Raw genomic sequence first — 21,781 nt, forward strand, 5'->3', positions numbered from 1 at the left:
ATCTCTGTGCGACCTCTGTAAACCTGGTCCTGTTTATCTCGCTGATTTTTTCCACTCTCATTCACGTGGACCTTCATCTGTTCAGCTTCAGTGAGTCTCCAATCCACTATGACGTCCTGACAAATATCAGATTTGGTTATAAGTGGCAGCATGTCAGACTCCTCCCTCTCTGTCTCCTCCACCATCTGAACCTCAGGAACTGAGAGGAGAACACGAGACAGACAGATGTCAGTGATGGTGATCCTCCATCATCTACAGCCACTGTTGTTCGGTCATTTCTTGTTTTATTTTGATAGTTCTACTCTGAGTTCCCTGATCTTCACTCCTGTTTTCAGTCACTGTGGACAAACAGCTGTTACACTCACCTCTGACTCTGAGAGTCACTGATTTCTGTAGCAGCATGTGTCCATCCTTGTTGTAGATGGTGCAGGTGTAGACTCCACTGTCAGTGAGGTGGAGGTCTTTCAGGGTCAGACTGAGGTCTTTAGTGTTCAGTGGGTCTTTGTTCACCTCAGTGCGCCCTTGTATGTCAGGCTGACTCTGGCCTCTCTGATACGTGTGGACCGTCACATTTTCATGTCTCCACAGGCAGGTTGTCTTTGATCTGAAGGGCAGAAGGACAGACTTTCCCCCCGGGTCACCTCCACCATCTCTACCTGCAGAACTGACAACAGAACATGAAACAGACTGACATCAGTGAGGTGGATCCTCCATCATGTCCTCTGCTGTGTAACCAGCAGCTCCTGTTTTCAGTGTTTCTCTGACTTGGAGCTGAACTGATGTGTGTTGATGTGTGAGGCTGCACAAACAGCTGTGCAGCTTTTATTCTCACTCAGCTGGAAACAGCTGGACCCACACACAGGTTTACACATCTGGGATTCAGAATATTTTTCTCACCTGTGATATTTAGTAACAGTACTTTGTGTAGCAGGATGTATCCACCCTTGTAGACGGTGCAGGTGTAGCCACCATGGTCACTAATTTGGGGGTCTTTCAGTTTCAGACTGAAGTCTTTAGTTCTCAGAGGATCTTCATTCATCTCTGTGGTCTCTGTGATCCTGGTCCTGTAAGAGATGCTGGTGTTCATTGCTCTGATACACATGGACCGTCGTATTTCGGTGTTTCCAGTCCGCTTTGATGTCCTGAGGAACATCATCTTTGTTTTTTCCTTTGTTTGTTTTCTGTTTTCAGGGTCAGACTGAGGTCTCTGCTTCTCGTGGGTCTTTTCTGTATTTCTGCTCCTTTAACACAGCTGTTCTAACACCTCAGATACACCTGGACCAAATCTCCTCAGGTGAGTAAAGGATGCCTTTAAATGCTGTGAGCTGAAGAAACATTCTGAGCTCTTGTCTTGATGCTTGATGCTCAATCATGCAGATGAGTAAATCCCAAAAAGTGGATTCTGTTCATCTGGAGCGTTTTCAGTGGGAGGAACATTTCTTCTCTCTGATGAAATGACAAAATGTTTCTTCCACTGAAAATGTTACGTCCAGATGAACAGAATCCAGCTTTTGGGATTCTGAGATCTTCATTAACCAAAGGATCCTCCTATCAGAACTCTGCTCTATCTATATTTCAGGGAGTACAGGATTTCCTTCCCATCTTTCAAAATGGGGAAAAATGCTGTGCTTTCTTAGGCACAGGCCATGTTTTCAGGTAACTTAGCCTTGCCAAACATCCAGGGATTTTATAGGAAAGGACACTAAGGAAGAAATCTCTACAACCAGATCGAGCCAACACTGTAGCCAATTCCCTGCATTGCTATTGGGCATGCAATGTAGAGAACTGGCTGGAAAGACAGCTATAGGATTTACTGCAGGTTAGTGTGGTGAAAGATAGAGATGTACAATGAGGCAAAAAGTATTTATTCAGCCAACAATTGTGCAAGTTCTCTCATTTAAAAGATGAGAGAGGCCTGTAATTTTCATCATAGGCTGGGAAGACTGAATCTGCAATAGGTAAGCAGCTTGTTGTGAAGAAATCAGCTGTGGGAGCAATTATTAGAAAATGGAAGACATACAACATCAAACATTGTCTCCTGTAGCTGGGATAGTTGAGATGATTACAATGTTTAACTTGGGTTATATGCATTTATGTTGTCTTGGAGTTACAAGAAAACTCGTGAACATGTGGATGAAGGTACCTGCAGCTGTCCAGGCAGACTGTTGGGGAACTTTCAGTAAGGTTGAAAGAACTGGGAACTTACACACCAATCGAGTTTAACCGCAGGCCAAGTAATCAGAGTAATCAGAAACTGATAGATGGAAAACAACAGAGCTTCAGTACTTTATGTTGTGTGCAGGGCCTGTGCTTAGGAATAGCATACCAGGAGAGCTCTATGATAACTTTGTTTTCTGTTGCAGTGCATCTGCTGTTTAAATCTAAATCCTCCACCTGTCACCTTGACCCTCTGTTATGACCCTCTGAGGCTGAAGCATCATTGACGTGCATGATCCACAAGCTTCAACTAGGATGTATAAATGTGTGCAGTGATGTGTGTGAAGCCTTTGAGGACTCACGGTGTTATTAGCTGTTAGTGAAACGCAGCTTCAGACGTTCAGTTAAACGAAGCTGTGAAGGGCTGTCAGCAGGTGATGGCTCAGGTCACAGCCCACCTGTGTGATGTCACTGAACACCTGTGTACGAGCGCTGCTTCAGCCTCTGCAGTCGTGATGTGTTTATAGGACATCAGACAATCCTGCGTCCATGGACAGAAGTCAAACAGTGTTTAGTCTTGGTCACAGGTCCTCTGATGTTCACACAGTCTGAGGAAACTTTGTGTTAACATGTTTCTGTTCTTATAAAAACAGCTGATGGTTTTACAGAAACATGATGCAAACATGAGAATAAACAAATGATTTTTATTAACAGACACTGTTTATTTTTCACTTTGCATGACGTCATCAACACTGTGACACCAGGGGGCGCTCATCACCAGCTGAAGAAGTGTGCAGTGATAATGGGGGGAGTATTGTGTGTACTAGAGCTGTACTGTGGGTACTGCAGTAATGACACCAGGAGAAACTTTCTGTTTTTCCACATAATCTATGATTATTGTTCCCACGGCGACACACACAGCATCATGACCTGAACAACACGATCCCTGATCTGATGTTATAATCCTGTATTTTACACGTGTGTCAGTTTTGGCCGGCGGTCATGTGTCCCTTCCAATAATACGACGCGAGACTGGAATAAAATCCATGGACTGGAAAACTTTATGAAAGAAGACACATGTTAACACAGCACAACACCAACTAACAGCAAAACGCCTTCACTTTTACTCTAAAAACTAAACTAATAAAAATACAGACGAGGTAATGGACCCCTCCTCTGCAGCAACCTTGGTGGGAGCCATGGCAGACATGCTTCCACGTCTCAGGAGGAGGAGGACACCAAACTCTGAGGTCAAAGGGGAGCTGAGGTATGAATAAGTTATTGGCCATGTTTGCAGAGCCCTTTTAAAAATATGCTAGCCAAAATAAGCAGTTTGTATCCAACATAACTCAGCTGGACTCTGATGCTCCGTATAACAGCCACACATGAGTCTGGATTCACTCAAAGCATTGAACAAACTTTATTGGAAATGAAGCTTTTGGACATTTGTTCTCTGATATTTGCTCTTCAGCTCGAGTCTCCATCAGTGGGAACATTTCCTGATTCAACTTTTCTTCTGTTCAAATCAAACTCCATGAGAATCAAAGTGTGAATCAGAGTCCTGATGATCAGATTCTATAGAAACATGGAGACTGTAGAGGATTTACACTCAATATGTTCATTTGTTCCCTTCAAGAAAAATCAATCATTCATCCAATTAAATCAGTCGTTGATCAGTTTGATTGACAGGACAGATGATCAGAGGTGCAGAGTTTTTACCACCCTGATTCATATAGGGACTGAAGTATGGGTGGAGTTTGTGAGTGAAGGAGCAGCCAGTAAAGGAGTAGATCAGAGCTGCAGCACCTACATCATAAAAGGAGACCAGACCCTCCTCATAATCCACAAACACCCCCACCTTCTCAGGACCAGGATGGAGACAGAGGGGGACTGGAGAGGAAGCACAAGCTTTGTACTTATTTCCATTTCTCAGCCACACAGTCCAGAAACCATCCTGAGGTCTCAGTGTGATTTTTCCCTTCCTGTTGATCGACTCTGTGGCCACTCCTAAATCCCAGTCAGTCTTTCCTTTAACCTGAACCTCAAAGTAAAATCTGCCTGAAGAGAAACTCTGCTCTCCTAAAACACAAACACAGTCAGAAAATCTCTCTGGGTTGTCTGGAAGATTCTTCTCCACATCACTATGATAAACTTGTTTTCCATCATCAGACAGGATGAGATAAGGATGAGCTGTATCAGGATCCAGAGTCACATCCACCTCATGCTGCTGCACCCTCTGCAGCTCAGCCTCAAACAGCTTCTTCTTCATGGGTTTCCAGACTGTCTCCTCCAGCTGAGCCACAGCTCTCCCCACAGTCCCCTCATATGATGGTGGATGAACTCTGACCTCTGTCCAGTCCTTGCTGGGTGGAGCAGCTTTCAGGGAGGAGAAGCTTTGGAGGAGGTGGAGGTGGCCTTCAGAGCGTGAGAGCTGCTCCACCTCAGAGCTTCTCTCCATCAGCTCAGAGATTTCCTGTTCCAGATCTTTGATGAGACCTTCAGCCTGTTTCTCTGTAGCTTCCTGTTTGTCTTCGATCTCCTTCATGAGCTCCTTCAGGCGTCTCTCAACAGACTCCATCAGAGCCGTGAGGACCTGAACACCTTCTGCTTTCTGTCTGTCTGCAGCATCTTTACTCATCTTCACCGACTCTGTGATCTCCTGAATCTTCAGTCGTCTCTTCTGGATCATCTGCTGAATCTCAGCCTCTGTCTTCTCCAGCTCTGCCTTCTTTCCTTCATATTCTTCTCTCAGAGGAACAAACTCGTGGTTCTTGTGGTCTAAAACAGGGCAGAGCGTGCAGACACATGTCTGGTCGGTCTTACAGAACAGCTGCAGAAGGTTATCGTGCTTCGTGCACATCCTGCCTTCCAGGTTCTCCACAGCATCAACCAGCTGATGTCTTTTCAGACCTTTCAGTGTCAGATGAGGCTCCAGGTGAGTCTGACAGTAGGAGGTCTGACACACCAGGCAGGACTTCAGGGCCTTCAGTCTGGTTCCAGTGCAGACGTCACAGGGAACTTCTCCTGGTTTGGCAGCTTGTTGCTCTGAGCTGCTGCTGCTGGCTTTCTGCTGAGCTTCACGTCTGAACTGAGCAACCATCTCAGAGAACAACGTGTTGATGTCTAGTTCAGGTCGTCTCTTGAACACTCTGTTACACATAGGACACTTCTTTCTGCCATTAGTGTCCCAGTGCTGACTGATGCAGGTTTTGCAGAAGTTGTGTCCACATGGTGTAGAGACTGGATCAGTGAACACATCCAGACAGATGGAGCACAGAAACTGATCTTCAGATCGCAGATTGCTGGCAGCAGACATGTCTGCACTCTGAGGGAGAAAGAAAAGAAACATTTGATTCAAAATTCACTTTAAATTTCATTTTACAAAGAGAGAAACAAGCGTCAGTAGTCTGAGGAGCTTGGAGAGAAAAGCGTCTGGACTTCTTTGAGTTTCTTTTCATCACAGAAGCTTCTTCACCTCATCCTCAACACGGACCAAGGAATGAATACTGCACTTTTGGAAGAACTCCCTCCCCTGCAACCTCTTATCGTCAAAGGGACGGAGGTGGAGAGGGCAAACAGCCACAGATTCCTGGGACTGCAGGTTACATCAGACCTGAGCTGGACTCTCAACACTACAGCAACTGTGAAAAAAGCCCAGCAAAGGCTTTATTTCATTCGGCTGCTCAGGAAAGCTGGCATGAACCACCACCCTCTCACCCAGGCCTGCAGAGGACTGATAGACAGCATCCTCACCGCAGGCATCACTGTCTGGTATGGAAACACTACACAGACACAGAGGAAGGCTCTGCAGAGTCAGAAAGTCTGCAGAGAGGATTATGGGAACAACACTTGCATCCATGGACCTGCACATACAAAGCTGCACATACAATCTCAGACACAACAGAGCGGACAGCAGCATCACACACAGAACACGATTCTTCAACAGCTTCTTCGACTGTTAGACACTGAGAGGTTGATGGCTCCGTGTCAGAGCACCGGCCTCAACGAAAAAGTTATCAGTCGTTCTTTTCCTCTTTTCTCATTACCCACAGCTACATCCATCCTATCAGGCTGCTCACCTCCTGCACTTTCAAACGTCCACACGTAGGCCTGCAGGAATATCTGGACCAAGGCCAATCAGAGAGGTCCTGCCCTCTCTCTGATTGGTTTAGCCAACGATACGGGCATAATGTGTTGTTGACCACACGGAGACTTTTCCTTTTGTTTTTGCTCGAATGGTTGGTCGTACCGGTGTGACCTATTTGTTTAGGCTACGTCCACACTAATGCGTTTTTGTTTGAAAAAGCAGTTTTCTCTCCGCTTTGGCCTCCACACTGAGACGGCGTTTTCTCTCCGCTTTGGCCTCCACACTGAGACGGCGTTTTCTCTCTGCTTTGGCCTCCACACTGAGACGGCGTTTTCTCCAAGGAAAACATTTTGAAAACGAAACATTTGGAGACGGTGCGTTTGTGTCACAGTGTGAACAGTGAAAACAGAGACTTTCTAAAACGATGACGCATGTTAGTCATGTGACCAATTAAACAAAGGTATTATACAGCAGCAGTTTTGACAGCCCTATTAAAGATGAATATCAGTCTGCACATGCTCCACAGAGCTTTTCTTCAAATTCTTTAATTCTCTCTCGCTTTTGCAACTTTGTACTTTTGTGTTACTCGCAGCAACAACTCCACCTCATTGTTAGTCCATTTTAAAACTCGGTGCTTTTCCTCCACCTCTGCTGCGACGTTTCAAACAGCCGGAAAGTGAATAAGCGGCAGACAGAAATGAGACCGGTCGAATCGTCTTGCGTTTCACGCATGCGCAGGACTGGAACGTAAGCGTTTTCGGCAGTCTTAATGTGGACGCACAACTCTGTGAAAACGACTGAAAACACTAGTGTGGACGCGGAGCGCTGTTTTCAAATCTATCCGGGCGAGTGTGGACGTAGCCTAAGTGGCACCATGGAGAAATGAGGTGGCGCTCTAGACCCTGATGAAGTGAACAGAGTGAAGATTTGTGTAGAAGCAGGAAGTGTGATCAGCTGCACTCACCACTGTTGCTGAGACAAACCTGATGGACTCCAGTGAATCTTCTTTTAGAGACAAACAGGACTCGACTGCAGCTCTGCTGCTGCTCTCTCACACTGTCACTTCTGCAAAATGACGTTGGGCTTCTTGTTTTTCAGGTGTTGCTCCGCCTCTTCCTGCCTCTCCCTTTACAGGAATCAGCCGGTCTGTACTCAGTGACTGTGTGCAGCGGGTGGAGGAGTGAGGAGTGGTGTGTGGGTTCACACAGTAATGACGGCCTCAGGTGATCAGGAGAAACTCACCTGGATTTCCTTTTTCCACAGCAGACTGAGAGCTTCAGGTGGACCCTGAAGGAGGTCTCAGACACAGGTGGTAAAAGTACACAGTGTGTACTGAAGTAGAAGTACTACTGTTAAAAATACTCCAAGTACTAATTCAACTTCTTTACTGAAGTAAAAGTAAAAAGTAGTGGCTGTGAAATGAGAGTAAAAAGAGCTGATTGAAGAACATTTCTAACACGTGTTTATACAAAGCTAACTGAACCATGTGCTGCATCAACGTGATAATAAAATAATATTATTCACTTTGTTTCTAATAAATATTCCCAGCTTGAATCAGACAAGTTGAACACGAGCAGAGAAAAAGAAGCAAATCCAAATATTCCTGTGTTCAGCAGCTCTGCATTAGGGGGCAGCACTGTGCTATGCTGGCCTTTGGCCTGCCGGAAATGATTAGAAGAAGAAGAAGCGTTGCCATGCTACTGTAGCTAACAGGCGCGAGCATGGAGAAGGACGGACCTTTGGGCGGAAAGTTTTACTTTAAGAAGTTGCCTAACGGCGTGTTGGACAAAACGAGAGTAACGTGCACGATTTGCGAAGCTGAATTCAGGTACCACAGAAGCAATTCGTCTCTGGGGTATCACCTGAGAGCGAAGCACCCGGCTGAATCGCAGGACTATCGTGGGCTAAAAACAGAAGAAGTGAGTGAAAAGTTAACCAGCGCCTTGGTTGTTTGGATAGCTAAAAGCTGCCGACCAGCGAGCATGGTAGAAGATGACGGACTGAAAGAAGTCCTTCGCGCTGCATCGGGAGACGTGTGCTACAATCCGCCCTCCACAGAAACCATTGTGTCGAGACTGCGCGCTGTGTATGAGGACCAGAGGGCTCAGCGGCACACCACGCTCCTGGGAGCAATGAACGTCGCCCTCACCGGAGACCACTGGACGTCGGTGGACAGCGATAACTACTGCGCCGTCACAGCGCACTTTATTGATAACGACTGGGCTCTACAGTCGTTTGCACTAGCGGTGAGTAAAACTGAAGAGAGACACTATGCTGACCATTTTCTGAGTGTTGCAAACGAGTGGAAAATCGGGGACAAGCTAACCACGCTCGGCACCGACAGTGCGTGGCTGTATGGCAACATGGTCGATGTGGCCAGCCTGCTTCCATTTGAACACATGCCCTGCACGGCCCACATTCTGCAGAGTGCCATCACAGTTGCTCTGAACGACAGCGGCTTTGAAAGAGTTCTGGCCAAATGTCGCGAGATTGTTGGACATTTTGAGGATAGTCCGGCGAACGCTCAGGAATTAAATGCACAGCAAGCTGCACATGGACATGACACGGAAGCACTTGTTCAGGATGCTCAGACTAGATGGAACTCCACCCTGGAGATGATCAAGCAGATCCAGAGAAACAAATCCGTGCTCACCTCCATCCTGGCTCAGCAAAACAGCACGGTGACCATGCTGACTGAGCAGGAGCTCGACAGACTGCAGAAGCTGGAGGAACTGCTCGAACCTTGCAGGTAAATCATCCTGTTTCTCGTTTGTGCGCGTCTACGTTCCCGCTCCGTCTTCAAGAACACTCCTGTGTGTTTTCACGTGTTTGTCTCTGTGCGGTTGTGTCTTAGCATAGTTAGTGTTTGGGCTGAGATCAGGTGGTGCAGTGGTTAGAGCTGTTTCCTCACTGAATGAAGGTTCGGGATTCAAACTTCCTGGTTGGGATTCTGTGCAGTTTGTATTTTCTCCCACAATTCAAATGTATGCTTGTGATCTTAATGAAATGATGTTGATTGACACAGTTAATGTGATGTTGATAGGTGATTATAGATGGGGTTTTAAAGGGGAATGGTTTTCTGTCTCCGTGTTAGCCTACAACACACGGGAAAGCTTTGCAGGGTGAACCTCTCTCCCCTCCCACCCCAGCTCTTGCTTCTATTTTCCAGCACACAGCACACAGTGCTAACAGTGAGTGAGATAACTGCAATACTTTTCAATTAGAGGATCACTTACTGACATATTGTGGTATTTGTGTTTGTCTCTGTGCGATTAGTAGAAAAATACACACTTGTTCTTTCTGTTGCAGATATGTGACCGAACTGCTGGGGGGAGAGCGCTATGTCTCCTGTTCCATGGTGCTGCCAGCCTTGCGTCATTTGTTCTGGGTCATGGAGCCCTTGGATGATGACCCAGTCTACGTTGTGACGTTTAAGATGGTTTTTACCACAGACCTAGCTCAGCGGAGGGCCAGCAGCAATCTCACATGGCTGAAGATCGCTACTGCCCTTGATCCCAGGTTTAAAGACCTCAAGTGTCTTCCCAAAGATGAAAGACGAGAGGTGTGGACTCTGGTACATGACCTTCTGATGGCAGAGACACAAGCACAACAACCATCTGTTCAGATAAAAGAGGAACCGTCACCAAAGAAGAGCAAGATGTCCATCTTCCTCCTGGGTTCTTCAGATTCAGATACAGAGGAGGAGGAAGACTCCATCGGCCGCTGTCTGGATCGGTACAAAGCAGAGCCCAAAGCGGGCGCAGGGGAGTGTCCTCTACAGTGGTGGTCAAAGAGAGAAGGGGCGCATGCCAGGCTGGCATCTATTGCACGCAAGTACCTGTCAACCCCTGCAACCACAGTGCCCTGTGAGAGCTTATTCTCACTCTCAGGTGACGTCACTGAAAACAAGCGTGCGTCTTTGTCCTCAGAGGAGGTGAACAGGATAGTCTGCCTCAGTAACTGGCTGAGCGCACAGAAGGACTGAGCCGGGTCTTTGGAGGGAGAAACGTTCAACACTCGCAGGTTTTAAATATTGACTTTCGTCCCTTTTTGACATTCAGCTGGCATTAAGATGTTACACATTTTGTCTTCTACATTTCTGTGATAGTTGGATCATTGTTAGGCCTGGTTTCAGTATTATTTCCTATCAGCAGATGCTAGAAAGATGTCTTTAATCTGAGTCGTGCTGATCCTGAACACTATTAAACTTCTCTGAATTTAAGCATTCTTTGTGTTTATTCTGTATTAACTTCATTAACTCAGCATTAAAGGGTTGAGTCTTTCATCCTTGTTCAGAAGCAGGATGGAGGATTTTTAATCATTTATATTACAGCCAGGAAATCATCCTAATATTTCTATTTGTTGCATGAATTTTGGTGTGCTGACAGACAGCCTAGTCAGAAAAGGTCAGGTCATCATCTTACAGGGCGAGACACCAAATAGGTCAGTTATTACTGTTATCGTCAAAATAACTAGCATAGGAGATGGCTAATGTGACGGGTTTAGAAAGTATTGTTTGTTACAAAGGTTGAACCCCTCTGAGAAAATGATTTCCAAATCCTAACTTGGGAGAACGTTACATAAATCTGAGCGGTCTATCCTGTCCGAGGCCTGGCGAGCCTACATTCAGAACCCTTCTTATGTTGTGAAACCCTCGATGCTTTCGTACAACGCTAACTAAATGTACGATCCAAGGGTCTAATAGAAGTATTTTAGTGTCCACCCCCATCAGAGTCATTGGTCTGAGTGATGAGCGCTCTGCAGGAGGTTTACCAGGTAAACAAGTACTCATTGCCGTCTCAGTGGGTGGAGAGCCTCACTTTGATATGCTTCTTCATCCATGTTAAAAAGTGAAATTATTCATTTTTCTTGGACAGTTTTGTAAAAGTCAATCAGAAGGCCTCCGGCCCGGGTGCTCTTACCACTGTTAATGCTTGGATAGCCTGAAGTACCTCAGTGTCTATGACTGAATGTGAGCTAAGGTTCCTGTTCTGAAGCATGTTCCGATTTATAAACATTTTCATAAAATTCTCTAAAACTGTCATAAATTTCACATGGATCTACCGTTACATTCCCTGAAGAGGTCTTTGTGCTATTAAAGACTGCATTTCCTTAACTCCATGCCGAGGGCCTTCCCACTTTCTCCCACTGATCATAATAAGATCGCCACAGACTTTTTGTTGCCGTATCAGAAGATAATTGATTATATTCACTTCTCAAACGTAACAGTTTGATTCATCGCTAATATTTAAGTCTAATTCCAAAGATTTAATTAGTTTATTCCATTTTTTTGCTGTTTGCACTCATAAAGCCGAGGACTTCACCTCTAATATATGCTTTGAATCCTTCCATCTCACCGAGGCGCCGGTTTGATCTTTAACTCAGTCATTTTCTGTTTTCTCCTCTATGAATTTAACCAATTTTAGATTTTCTAGCCATCTTGTTTGAAACTGCCAGTTTGGGTTGTTATGGATAAACGTTGTTATCATACTGACCTGAATGACAACATCATTCGGTTTTATCGGGGTTTTGTTGATATAAACTGAGTGATTAATTGTCCGGTTTTGGCTTCATATCTGAGCCTGTTGATCCAGACTCAGGTTTAGAGCACAGTCAGAGTCCATGTATATGAAGCCCTTGCAAAGTGGATAACTGATTTTAAAAATGTAGGTTTATTTGAATTTGGGCTGTACAAACTCACTAAGTTCACAAATACGTTTTGAATAGAGTAAAAACAATAAATGGAGAAAGGAAACCACGTTACCAAGCAGCCGTATCTTCCCATAGTGGAGGATCGTGATCGAAGCTATAAAGTGATTAATTTTCAAATGTAACCTGAATTGTTTTGAATAAACAGACTGGGGGTCGTGGTCGAGCTCCGACGGCCCGACTTCACCCCTCCAGTGGACACAGCCACACAGAACCAGCTCGTATTAAATCAACCACCAACACTAACCTGATCTAGTTTACTCACATCCAGCTGATTCTCAGATCACAGCTGGCGACTCACAACAGCTGCCCTGCTGTAGCCACAGTTTCACTCCTGGTCTCCAGCTCCCTCTAGTGATCACTCAGTGGTGCTGAATGATGCCAGAACACTGACGATTTCCACAGCCAGGCATAAAACCACAATGACCTGGTGCATGCACGTCACCATGATCCACTAGAGGGCTGCAGAAAGCCCTGTGATGATCATTATATAAATAAATACACATTAAAATACTTCGTTCATCACTTATGTATATCACAGTTGTTCCTCAGTGCTGCTGTGCTGTTTCCGTGTGTTCTGATGATCCATGGAGCGTCCTGAATGCTTCCATCAAACACAAATATCCTGGAAGCTTCGTGTGGGTCAAAGGTCAAAGCTGCCAACTGTCAGGAAACATCAGAGCTTTAGAGAAGGTCGGCTTTTTAAACAAACAGCAGAGAAGAACATTTTGATCGTGCCTGTTTCTACGTGTGTGCTGAACTGTAATGCTGCATTACAACTCACCTTAATCTACCTGTTTATTATTTATTGATCAGGTACTGTAGAGATTTAAAATGATTACATAAACATGTGAACAGGAAGTGATGTGTAATCAGAGAGTGAAGGCGGGGCTTCAGATGAAGCTCCTCCTTGTTGGCGCTCCTACATCGTGGGTGCAGCTTCACCTATGGATGCAGACCTACCTTCACCTGCCCCTTGACAGATATTATTGATAGAGCTATTGTTTCTTTGACCTTGCTCTGGTTCACGCCCACATTCCTGCACAATCATGAATCTGTAACTTTTCTATTTTGATCATTCTGAGTGCTCTGGAGTGCGATTAACCACTACAGTGATCTACAGTCAATTACAGTCTCCGCACTATTTGCTGGCACTGGATTTGTAAACCAAACTTTTGTAGTCTTCACAGTAAGCATCATGGTTTCTTTGGACCTTGACATGGTGTGGATGCTTACAGGAACATCTTCTGTGAATAAGACTGAGACCTTAAACTGTTCTTGAGTCTGTGGGTACTGATGCACCTGTGGGCAGCAGGTTGAACAGGTCAGAACCAGGGTGCAGCTGTTATTGATGATGTTTGTTGCTCTGCTGAGGCAGCGGGAGGAATAAATGTCCATCAGGGAGGGGAGAGGGCAGCCCATGGTCTTCTGTGCTGGCTTGACTTCTGTTTGAAGCCTCGCTCTATCAAGTATCTGATGGATCCGAGCACAGACACTGTTGGCTTGTGTTCTCCAGCTGAGATCCAGATGAACTCCCAGGTATTTGAAGTTAACTTGCCGGATGTCTTGGCCGTGTGTTATCTTCTTTTCTCCTCCCTGTTTAGGATTTGTGTGACTGCAGTAAAAGTGCCTCCATCCGTCACTGATCCAGCTGAATATGAAGCATCACCAACCACCATCAACGGCCCCGTGATCAGACTGAGCAGTCGAGGCATCGAGGCTGCAGGATCGCATCAGAACAGGGCCTGTGGGTGTGGTCTGGACATCAGACCGTCCTACCCGGGTAATCCCACAGTTTGACCCCAGAGCTGCAGGAAGGAGGAGACCATCAAGGTGTTTCAAAATAAAACCATTCAATGTGACCTGCATGAAAACTGTAAACTGCCATATGGACGCACCTCCCAGCAGCAGCAGCAGGACTTTAAGGGGATGAAGAATTTTGGAGTGATGATCTGCAGCTTTCAAAAACAGAACACGCACACTTCTAATAACCCATCGCTGTGAGGTCTAAGTCTTTATGTGCAACATGAAAACTGTCCAAAACTTTAAGTCAACACTTCCTGTGTCCACTGAGTGTCTCTGTGATTGTTAACAAACTGAAACTGCAAAAACACAAAACTAAAAGAGCTGAACTGGCTGTGAGCGACTTATGACGCCACACTGAGTCAGGCCTCGTGCTTCTGCAAGGGACGTATCATCTGTAGTACCACTGAATGACCACTAGGTGGGAGAAAGAGACAGAAATGAAGCCTGTTCAGTCTGAGAATCAGCTGCTGCTGTAGATGATGCTGAGCGTTGGCATTTGATGGAAGACTGACACATCGACAGTTATTTGTACAGGACGATGGTGAAGTGAATGTGAGCTTCATTAGCTCTCGTACTCTGAGCTGTGTCCACTCCACTTAAAGTTGTAGGATCCCGTTAAAGTGGAAACAACACTCTTAAATGTAGAAAGGCTCATTTCCATCACTGAGCCCTGCTCTCAAAAACTGATATAACTGTGAAGCTGGATTTAACAAATAAGAGCTTAAAGTTTTAAAAACGTGTAGCGCCATCTTGTGCGCATCATGACATAATGTGGTTGGTTGAATAGCTTACATAGTTTATGTTAGCTAACTAGCGACAGGCTCAATAACAGAGGAAAATAAGCAGAGGTGGCAAAGTACACACAAGCTGTACATAAGCAGAAGTACAGATACTACTGTTCAACTGAACCTCGTGTCATATTAATATAATAACATCAGTAGATGGAATTACAAGCTTCGTTTCAGTCTAAATTATATTTCCAATAAAGATTCTCAGCTTTACTCAGGTAAGTTAAACACAAGCAGAGAAGGAAAATGTAAAAATATATCTGTCCTGTTTCTTACATTGAGGAGGATGACTTTGCCTCGAAACAGGAAGTGGGCAGAGAAGAGGTTGAAGTGGTGGAGGAAGCTTTAAACCAATCACAGTGCAGCAAACTAACCTGCAGACGACTTTAAACAACACAGTCAGTCTGCCTCAGTTTGTTTAGCAGCAGGTTTCACAGTGTGAACAAACATAACATTTGATTTAAACACGAGGACTTACATCAAAGCTTTAAATGAGCATCCTCCCCTTTAAATCCAAGCTTTCTTCTTCCTCTTCTTTCTTTCTTTCTTTCTTTCTTTCTAGCATCGATTTTCTGAGCGTGTAATAAAACATCTTCTCTGGCTTCATCTTTTATTTTATAATAAATAATAATGCCCCGGCTAACGTGTCCTCCTGAGCCCACAGTGAGTCAGTGTGGGTGAGCTGTGGGCAGGACAAACCCACAGTTATCACCCACAGGGCCCCTGCAGTTTCACACATAAAGGCCTATAGGTTTAGTAAAGTGTAGGTGGGATCACGTGGACTAACTGTGGGTTTGTCCTGGCCACAGCTCACCCACACTGACTCACTGTGAGCTTGTTTTACTTCTTATTTCCGACCACCTGCATTAGAACATCACTCCGGCGCATTTCACATATCTCCTGTCCAACACGAGCCACTGAGAGTTAAAAACACTCGTGTCTGGACACGAGACCCACTTTAGAGGTCCAGTAGAAGAGCTGGAGGTCAGATTCAAACCAGTCACTGCTGGTCAGACGTGGTCTGCAGCTCTGTGTGTGCATCCAAACAGAAGCCTCTGAACTCACAGGCAGGTGATGTGAGCAGGTGAGGAGCTTCTGTGCTGCAGGAACTCATTAGCTCAGAGGTGGCGACGCTGCCGTCATGTGACTGTGGTGGAGTTTGTTTATAGACTAACAATCTCAGCTGTTGTGTTTTCTTCAGACTGACTGAAGGACCTCTGATAGACTCACACAGCTCGCGAAGGATTTCTAAACTGCAGCGTTTGCAGGTCAGTTTTAAGAAGGCCGTACTTGAACGTGATTGGCTGAGAGCTCAGACCTTTGCTCCTGTTTCCCCTCCTTATACTGAGGCTTCCGTCTTTAATGTGGTAACAGGCGGCTGTGAAAGAGCTGAAGTGAAAGTCTGCAGCTCACACTGACCCTCGATGCTCATCCAGACACCATGAAGACTGCACCTGTGGCTCTGCTCCCCGGTGAGTCACACACAGCAATCCTACACCCACTCACCCACCCACTCACCCACTCAGTGAGTCCAGCTCCAGGTAAAGGACGGACACTGGATGAATCCTGAGAGTTTACTCCGTGTTGTCGGGGGAGAAAACAGGAAGTCTGCTCCTTTCTGTTCTGTGTAAATCCAGAAAATAATCCAATCAGAAATGTTTAATGTTCAGCAGGGTCTGTAGTTTAGAGTCAGGGTCTCTGTAAAAGATGTGCTTGTTTTTTAAATGTTTATTCTTAATATAGACACAAACAACAAAGGACGCAATAAATATTACAAATGAGGAAAGAAAACCAGCAACTGGGAGTCTGGAAGGTTTTTGAAACCTTTAAAGTTTTTATATTTTGTCCCATTTAAACATATGAGGAAACTTACACAATGATCTAAAAGCTGAAAACAATTAGGCTGTGATGATTCAGCAGTACTTCAGGTGCTTTATAGTGAGGAATGTGGAACCAAGAAAATATCGGTCTTTTGTCCCGGATGGTCCAGTCTTCTTCCTGATCTGTGGACGTCTGCCACAGTCTGTTAGTGTGCACCTCTGAGGACGTGAGAAAAAGCTCAAGTCTGTGGATTTTCCTCCTGTTGCAGGTGTGTGTGTGCTGCTGCTGTCTGCACCGACTGTTTCTGCAGGTGAGGAGATGATGTGAAAACGATCAGTGAGACTCCAACAAGAACACAAATACATTTACACATGTGTCCTCCAGTGTCTCTGTCTGTCAGTCCAAACCTTCAGCAGGTCTTCAGCGGATCCTCTCCAGTGTCTCTGAGCTGTGATGATGGATGGACGGTGAGGAGGACCAGAGGAAACCAGACTGATGAGTGTGGAGCAGCAGCAGACTTCACTAGACTTGATGAGTCCTTGTGTGTTCAGGACTTTAAAACAACCTTCACAGCGATTTACTGGTGTGAAACCAGTTCTGGGCAGAAGAGTGATGACGTCACCATCAGTGTTTCAGGTAAAGTAAGTTGTTTCTTTTCTTCTTTTTTTCCACAGTTGCTCTGAACATTTAAGGGCATTACAGCATCAGGACCACCTGTGACAGGTGAAGTACAACCATATATTTATTTTTATATATATGCAGGTGCAGGTGCATTTAGCACAAAGCACCTTGAATGTGTGAATAACAGCTTGATCCATAGATCAACAATGTGGTGCTTATGTGGAGATGAGCCGTAAGAATCCAGTTTATACTTCAAATGACACGTTGTCTGAATTTTACTTTCATATTGTTTTAATATATGTTTCAATTAATGTCTCAGATTTTTGTTCATATTGTTTTGGATTTTTTAGGCTAGAAAACATTGATATACTTAAAATACTTGTAATTAGGAGATACTTAAGTACTTAGAACTCACTGCTACACTAAACTAGATGGTGTTAAATCTGCTGCACTGTGGTACAGAACAGCCATCGACCTGCGGGGCTGAAAGTTCCTGTAGTTCCTGTAATGTCCACCAGAGGCTCCAGCAGGGCGTTAGCCCTCACAGGCTCTCATGTTAAAATATCTAATAAATAAATAAGTGAATCTAATTTTGCCCTTTATAACAATAAAAGGGCAAAATACTGGGAGAGAATGTTTTTGTTACTCGCCTGTTTAAACCGTATTAAAGTTTCATCGGTGGGGGCGTGGCCTCTTTCAGTGACGGGGCTTTGACAGGCAGCTGTGGTTACTGGCAAAGTTACCTCTGGACCGTGTTTATGCTTTTGGACCAATAGGATGGCTGCTGGTTAGTAATAACAGAATACCTCAGAAGTTTGTGCTGCACTTCAGTGAAATGCCAGTTTTAATTTGGACGATATGTAGCACTGATTAGCAAACATCAGTATGGTCTATGGAAGCAGCTTGACAGCTATGCTAGCTATCTGTTCTTCTCCATCATAGCAAGAAGAAAATGCCTCTGAGTGATCATTATAAAAGCAGAGGGTCAGACTGCAGTGGCCACACCATCATTTATAGTCTGTGATGATGAACGTTCATGAATTCAGTCCTATGGCATCATCATTTGACCTCCTGCATGCTGTCTCCAGAAGCTTCCAGTCTACATGTGTGTACTTTTGTCTCTCTTACCCAGAAAAAGGAGTGATCCTGGAGATCCCGGCACTTCCTGTGACAAAAGGAAGTAATCTCACTCTGCGTTGCAGGCTCAGCACTGGTGAAACAGTGGCAGCTTACTTCTTCTACAGTGGACGTCTTCTTGGACCTAGAAATAAAGAGCACACCATCTCCAACGTGCAGCAGTCTAATGAGGGTTTCTACTGGTGTGCTACTGATCTGAGTGGATCATCTGCTCATAGCTACCTGAGGGTCAGAGGTCAGAACACTGACATCATTTGCTGTCATCATAAATTGGGCCTCTTTTGTGTTTTTCTAATGTCCTTGACCTCGATGGAGAGCACGTGGAGCAAAGACAGAGAATTCATCACTCTGAGATTTAACTGTGGTTATAATCACGATCAATAATGATGCAATAACTAGCACGCTCCTCTTCAGCATCTATTACTAATAGATGGAGATGAAAGCCTGTGTTTGTGGTGTAGCCTCGCTGCACCGCTCACATTGAGCCTTTCTATCGAACCCTGAGTGAATGAACTGAGGACGCCTCCTTATCTCTCCTGCAGATCCCCCGACGACCTCCGTCAGATCATCTGTCCATTCTCGTGAAACCATGTCCCCCTTCCCCTCTCTTCCCCCTCCTCCTCCTCCCACCAACTGTTCCTCACCTCGTCCTCCTGCTCCTTCTTCTTGTGTGCCTGTGTTGAGACTCCTCTCCCACCTGCTGGCCTTTTGTATTTACTCCATCACCACCGGCCTGCTGCTGTCCATCTGCTTGGACCGGCTGGCCACCAGGCGCTCAGGTAGATACCTGCACACAGGTGCATCACTGCTGCTGTCCTGCTGGCAGCTCTGACTGTAAAATCACAAACGTCTGCACTGCCTTTTTAATTATTACAGTAACCGGACTGCTAAAGCCAAACCATAGCTTTAATCTGATATTTCACCGCTCTTAACCAGGGTTAGGCTCACATACTAACCTTTATACACCCAAATAACAGCAGACAAGAACCAAAGGTAACAGCTTCTAGTGTCTGAAACTATTTTAAGAAGTTGGAACCTGATTGTGATCGATTCAACTGTGACCTGGTGCAGTAAAAGGTGTACACGCCTGATCTGTAGCTGCACAGACCTCCAGAGCTGCACGGTTTAAAGCAGAGATCTACAACTCCAGTCTTTGAGAGCTACTGTTTTAATGCAGAGAAACGGCTGAATCAAATGGTTGAATTACCTCTTCAGCTTTTCATCGAGTTAGGGAAAGGCCTGGTAACAAGCCATTCATTTGATTCAGGTGTGTCGGAACAAGGATGCATCTAAAAGCTGCAGGACGGTAGCTCTGAGGACTGGAGTTGGAGACCCCAAAGCTGGAAGACATGATGGAGACAAGACTAAAAGACTAAAACCCATTGCCCTGTATAATCGGTAATGAGTCACAAATCAAATTCAAATTCAAATTTTTATTTGTCACGTACACAGTCATACACAGTACGATATGTAGTGAAATGCTTGGACAACTGCTCGTGACCTAAAGAGAACAAAAAAGGAAAAGGCTATGAATAAGATAGGAAATAAATATGAAAAATTAAAAAGGGTAAATTTAACTAGGAAGGAATAAAATATAAATTAAGGTTAAAAATGAAATAACTGTACAACACAAATTAGAATGAAGGGTAAATTTAACTGGGAAGAATAAGATAAAATATATAAATTAAAGTTGAAAATAAAATAACTGTACAACAAAATACACAATATAGAACTATATAAGAATGTATGAAGAAATCTAAATATAAATAAATATATACACAATAACAGCAGCTGTACAAGTATTAACCGGAAATGAAGAATATAGTGACCAGTGTTGTGCAAAACCAAAGTCCAGAAAGTCCAGTGTGTGTGTAAGAACCATATGTGTGGGTCAGTACTGTGTGGTGGTGTGATTGAGAGACCGTATCGCCTGCGGGAAGAAGCTCCTCCTCAGTCTCTCTGTGTTGGTCTTCAGGGAGCGGAATCGCTTTCCTGACCTCAGCAGAGAGAACAGTCTGTTGTTGGGATGGCTGAGGTCCTTCACCATCTTCCTGGCCTTGGTCCAGCACCGCCTGCTGTAGATTGAGTGCAGGTCAGGGAGCTCGGAGCGGATGGTGCGCTCAGCTGATCGCACAACCCTCTGTAGAGCTCGTCTGTCCTGCATGGTGCTGTTCCCGAACCAGGTTAAGATGTTTCCCACCAGGATGCTCTCTATGGTGCACGAGTAAAAGTTCCTGAGCACCTTGGAGGGCAGTTGGAAGTCTCTCAAGCGTCTGAGGTGGTAGAGACGCTGTCGGGCCTTTTTCACCACGGTGTTGATGTGACAGGACCATGACAGGTCCTGCGTGATGTGAACTCCGAGGTATTTGAAGCTGTCCACTCTCTCCACTGGGCACTCGTTGATGACGGGGGTCTGGTAGTTCCTCTCCTGCTTAGTGCTGAAGTCCACTATCAGCTCCTTTGTCTTACTGACGTTTAGAAGGAGGTTGTTCCTCTGGCACCAGTTCTCCAGATTCCTAATCTCCTTCAGGTAGGCCGTCTCGTTGTTATCAGAGATCAGGCCCACCACGACAGCCCTACAGTTCACCCACAGCTGCCCACTGTGGGCCTGCTGTGGGCCAACTTGGACATACGATGGTGCCCGCGGTGCAGCATGTCTCACTGAGGACTGTATGTATATGTGTGGAGACTAACATTCACCCCGATGCTTTGCCCACAGCAAACAGACTTCCCGTCTCCGTGGAGATGACCCAGTGCATTGAAGAAAACTACGAGGCGGTGGTTGACCTCACGGCTGAGTGCGCGCTCTTCGAGGACTCTGAATACTCTGAATGAGTCTGCTGCTCTGACTCCGCTGACGTTTCATCACACAGAGCAGAGGGAAGCGTCCATCGTGTGGGAAGCTCCAGCTTCTCATTTCTCAGACTGCACATGTGATACTGGTTTCTTCCCGCTCCTCAAAGTCACTTCCTGAAAGATTTGTTACTGAAACCTGTCACGGACTGTGGACATGCCTTTGCTCTCCGCTCGCTCTCCTGCTGACTCTTTGAATCCCAGCTTTTGTGTATCGGCTCACAGATGAACGTCTGATGTTGGAGGTTAAACTGCTGTAACAGTGAAGCCCAGAGAGGGTTTCCCACTTTTACTAATAACATAACGTTTCAATCTGTATATGTTTAACTTTACACCTTGTAACAGTTTAATGTTGGAACTATTTTCTCTGTACTGTCTACATCCGCCAGCCATATAACAGCTGGAGGATGTTACAGCTCAGCTGATGGGGAAGCTTCCTGTGGTGTTGTCATGTCATGTTCTCGGGAGTCACACAGCCACAGGGTGGAAACTAAAACTCAAGACTAAAACCAGCTGTGAAGAAAGTATTCTCATCACATGATGTAAAATTAACTAAACTAAAACAACTGAAACAATATTGGAAAAAAATAAAATGATATATTAAAATAATCCTAGACTTTTGTTGAGTTTTTTTTCTACAGAATTATTCAGAGGAGGCTTTAGTTTAGTTGAGCTTTGATGTAATTATGAGTCACGGTTTTGTCTTCATGCATTTTCTAAATTCCTAAATGCGCCCCAGACGAGTACCCTAATATTAGAGTTAGCCTGCTTTTATTAGTGGACACATATCAGCTGAATAACA

At 45.1% G+C, this 21,781-nt stretch overlaps 4 protein-coding genes and 1 long non-coding RNA gene across 5 annotated transcripts in view; 3 read left to right on the top strand and 2 right to left on the bottom strand.

Annotated features, from left to right (window-relative positions):
• Window positions 1–5,479, top strand: part of LOC146672937 (uncharacterized) — a 339,553-nt gene extending 334,074 nt beyond the window's left edge. Inside the window, exon 3 of the long non-coding RNA XR_014910428.1 lies at window positions 5,364–5,479. This is a non-coding gene — a long non-coding RNA (uncharacterized LOC146672937). The remainder of the gene's footprint in view (window positions 1–5,363) is intronic.
• LOC146672933 (uncharacterized) overlaps window positions 1–21,781 on the bottom strand; it is a 405,352-nt gene that overhangs the window by 373,362 nt on the left and 10,209 nt on the right. The window contains exon 6 of the mRNA XM_085401516.1: window positions 366–390. Within this exon, the coding sequence (XP_085257642.1) occupies window positions 366–390 (25 nt within the window). The remainder of the gene's footprint in view (window positions 1–365; window positions 391–21,781) is intronic.
• Window positions 2,859–7,360, bottom strand: LOC146672960 (E3 ubiquitin-protein ligase TRIM21-like). Its single transcript, XM_085401514.1, has 2 exons — window positions 7,209–7,360; window positions 2,859–5,482 (listed from the first exon to the last, which is right to left on the bottom strand). The coding sequence occupies exon 2, from the start codon at window positions 5,471–5,473 to the stop codon at window positions 3,815–3,817; it is 1,659 nt and encodes a 552-aa protein (XP_085257640.1). The 5' UTR covers window positions 5,474–5,482; window positions 7,209–7,360; the 3' UTR covers window positions 2,859–3,814.
• On the top strand, window positions 7,706–10,466 carry LOC146672961 (E3 SUMO-protein ligase ZBED1-like). The gene is made up of 2 exons (XM_085401499.1): window positions 7,706–8,993; window positions 9,554–10,466. The coding sequence occupies exons 1-2, from the start codon at window positions 7,966–7,968 to the stop codon at window positions 10,227–10,229; spliced, it is 1,704 nt and encodes a 567-aa protein (XP_085257625.1). The 5' UTR covers window positions 7,706–7,965; the 3' UTR covers window positions 10,230–10,466.
• Window positions 15,290–21,477, top strand: LOC146672962 (uncharacterized). Its single transcript, XM_085401568.1, has 7 exons — window positions 15,290–15,815; window positions 15,922–16,019; window positions 16,637–16,678; window positions 16,753–17,004; window positions 18,122–18,361; window positions 18,669–18,905; window positions 20,846–21,477. Exons 2-7 carry the CDS (start codon window positions 15,989–15,991, stop codon window positions 20,959–20,961), a joined length of 918 nt encoding a protein of 305 aa, XP_085257694.1. The 5' UTR covers window positions 15,290–15,815; window positions 15,922–15,988; the 3' UTR covers window positions 20,962–21,477.

Source organism: Rhamphochromis longiceps, linkage group LG3 (assembly GCF_057381845.1).
Source record: "Rhamphochromis longiceps isolate RC_006_pf linkage group LG3, R_longiceps_female_GT1.1, whole genome shotgun sequence".
Taxonomy (NCBI): Eukaryota; Metazoa; Chordata; class Actinopteri; order Cichliformes; family Cichlidae; genus Rhamphochromis; species Rhamphochromis longiceps.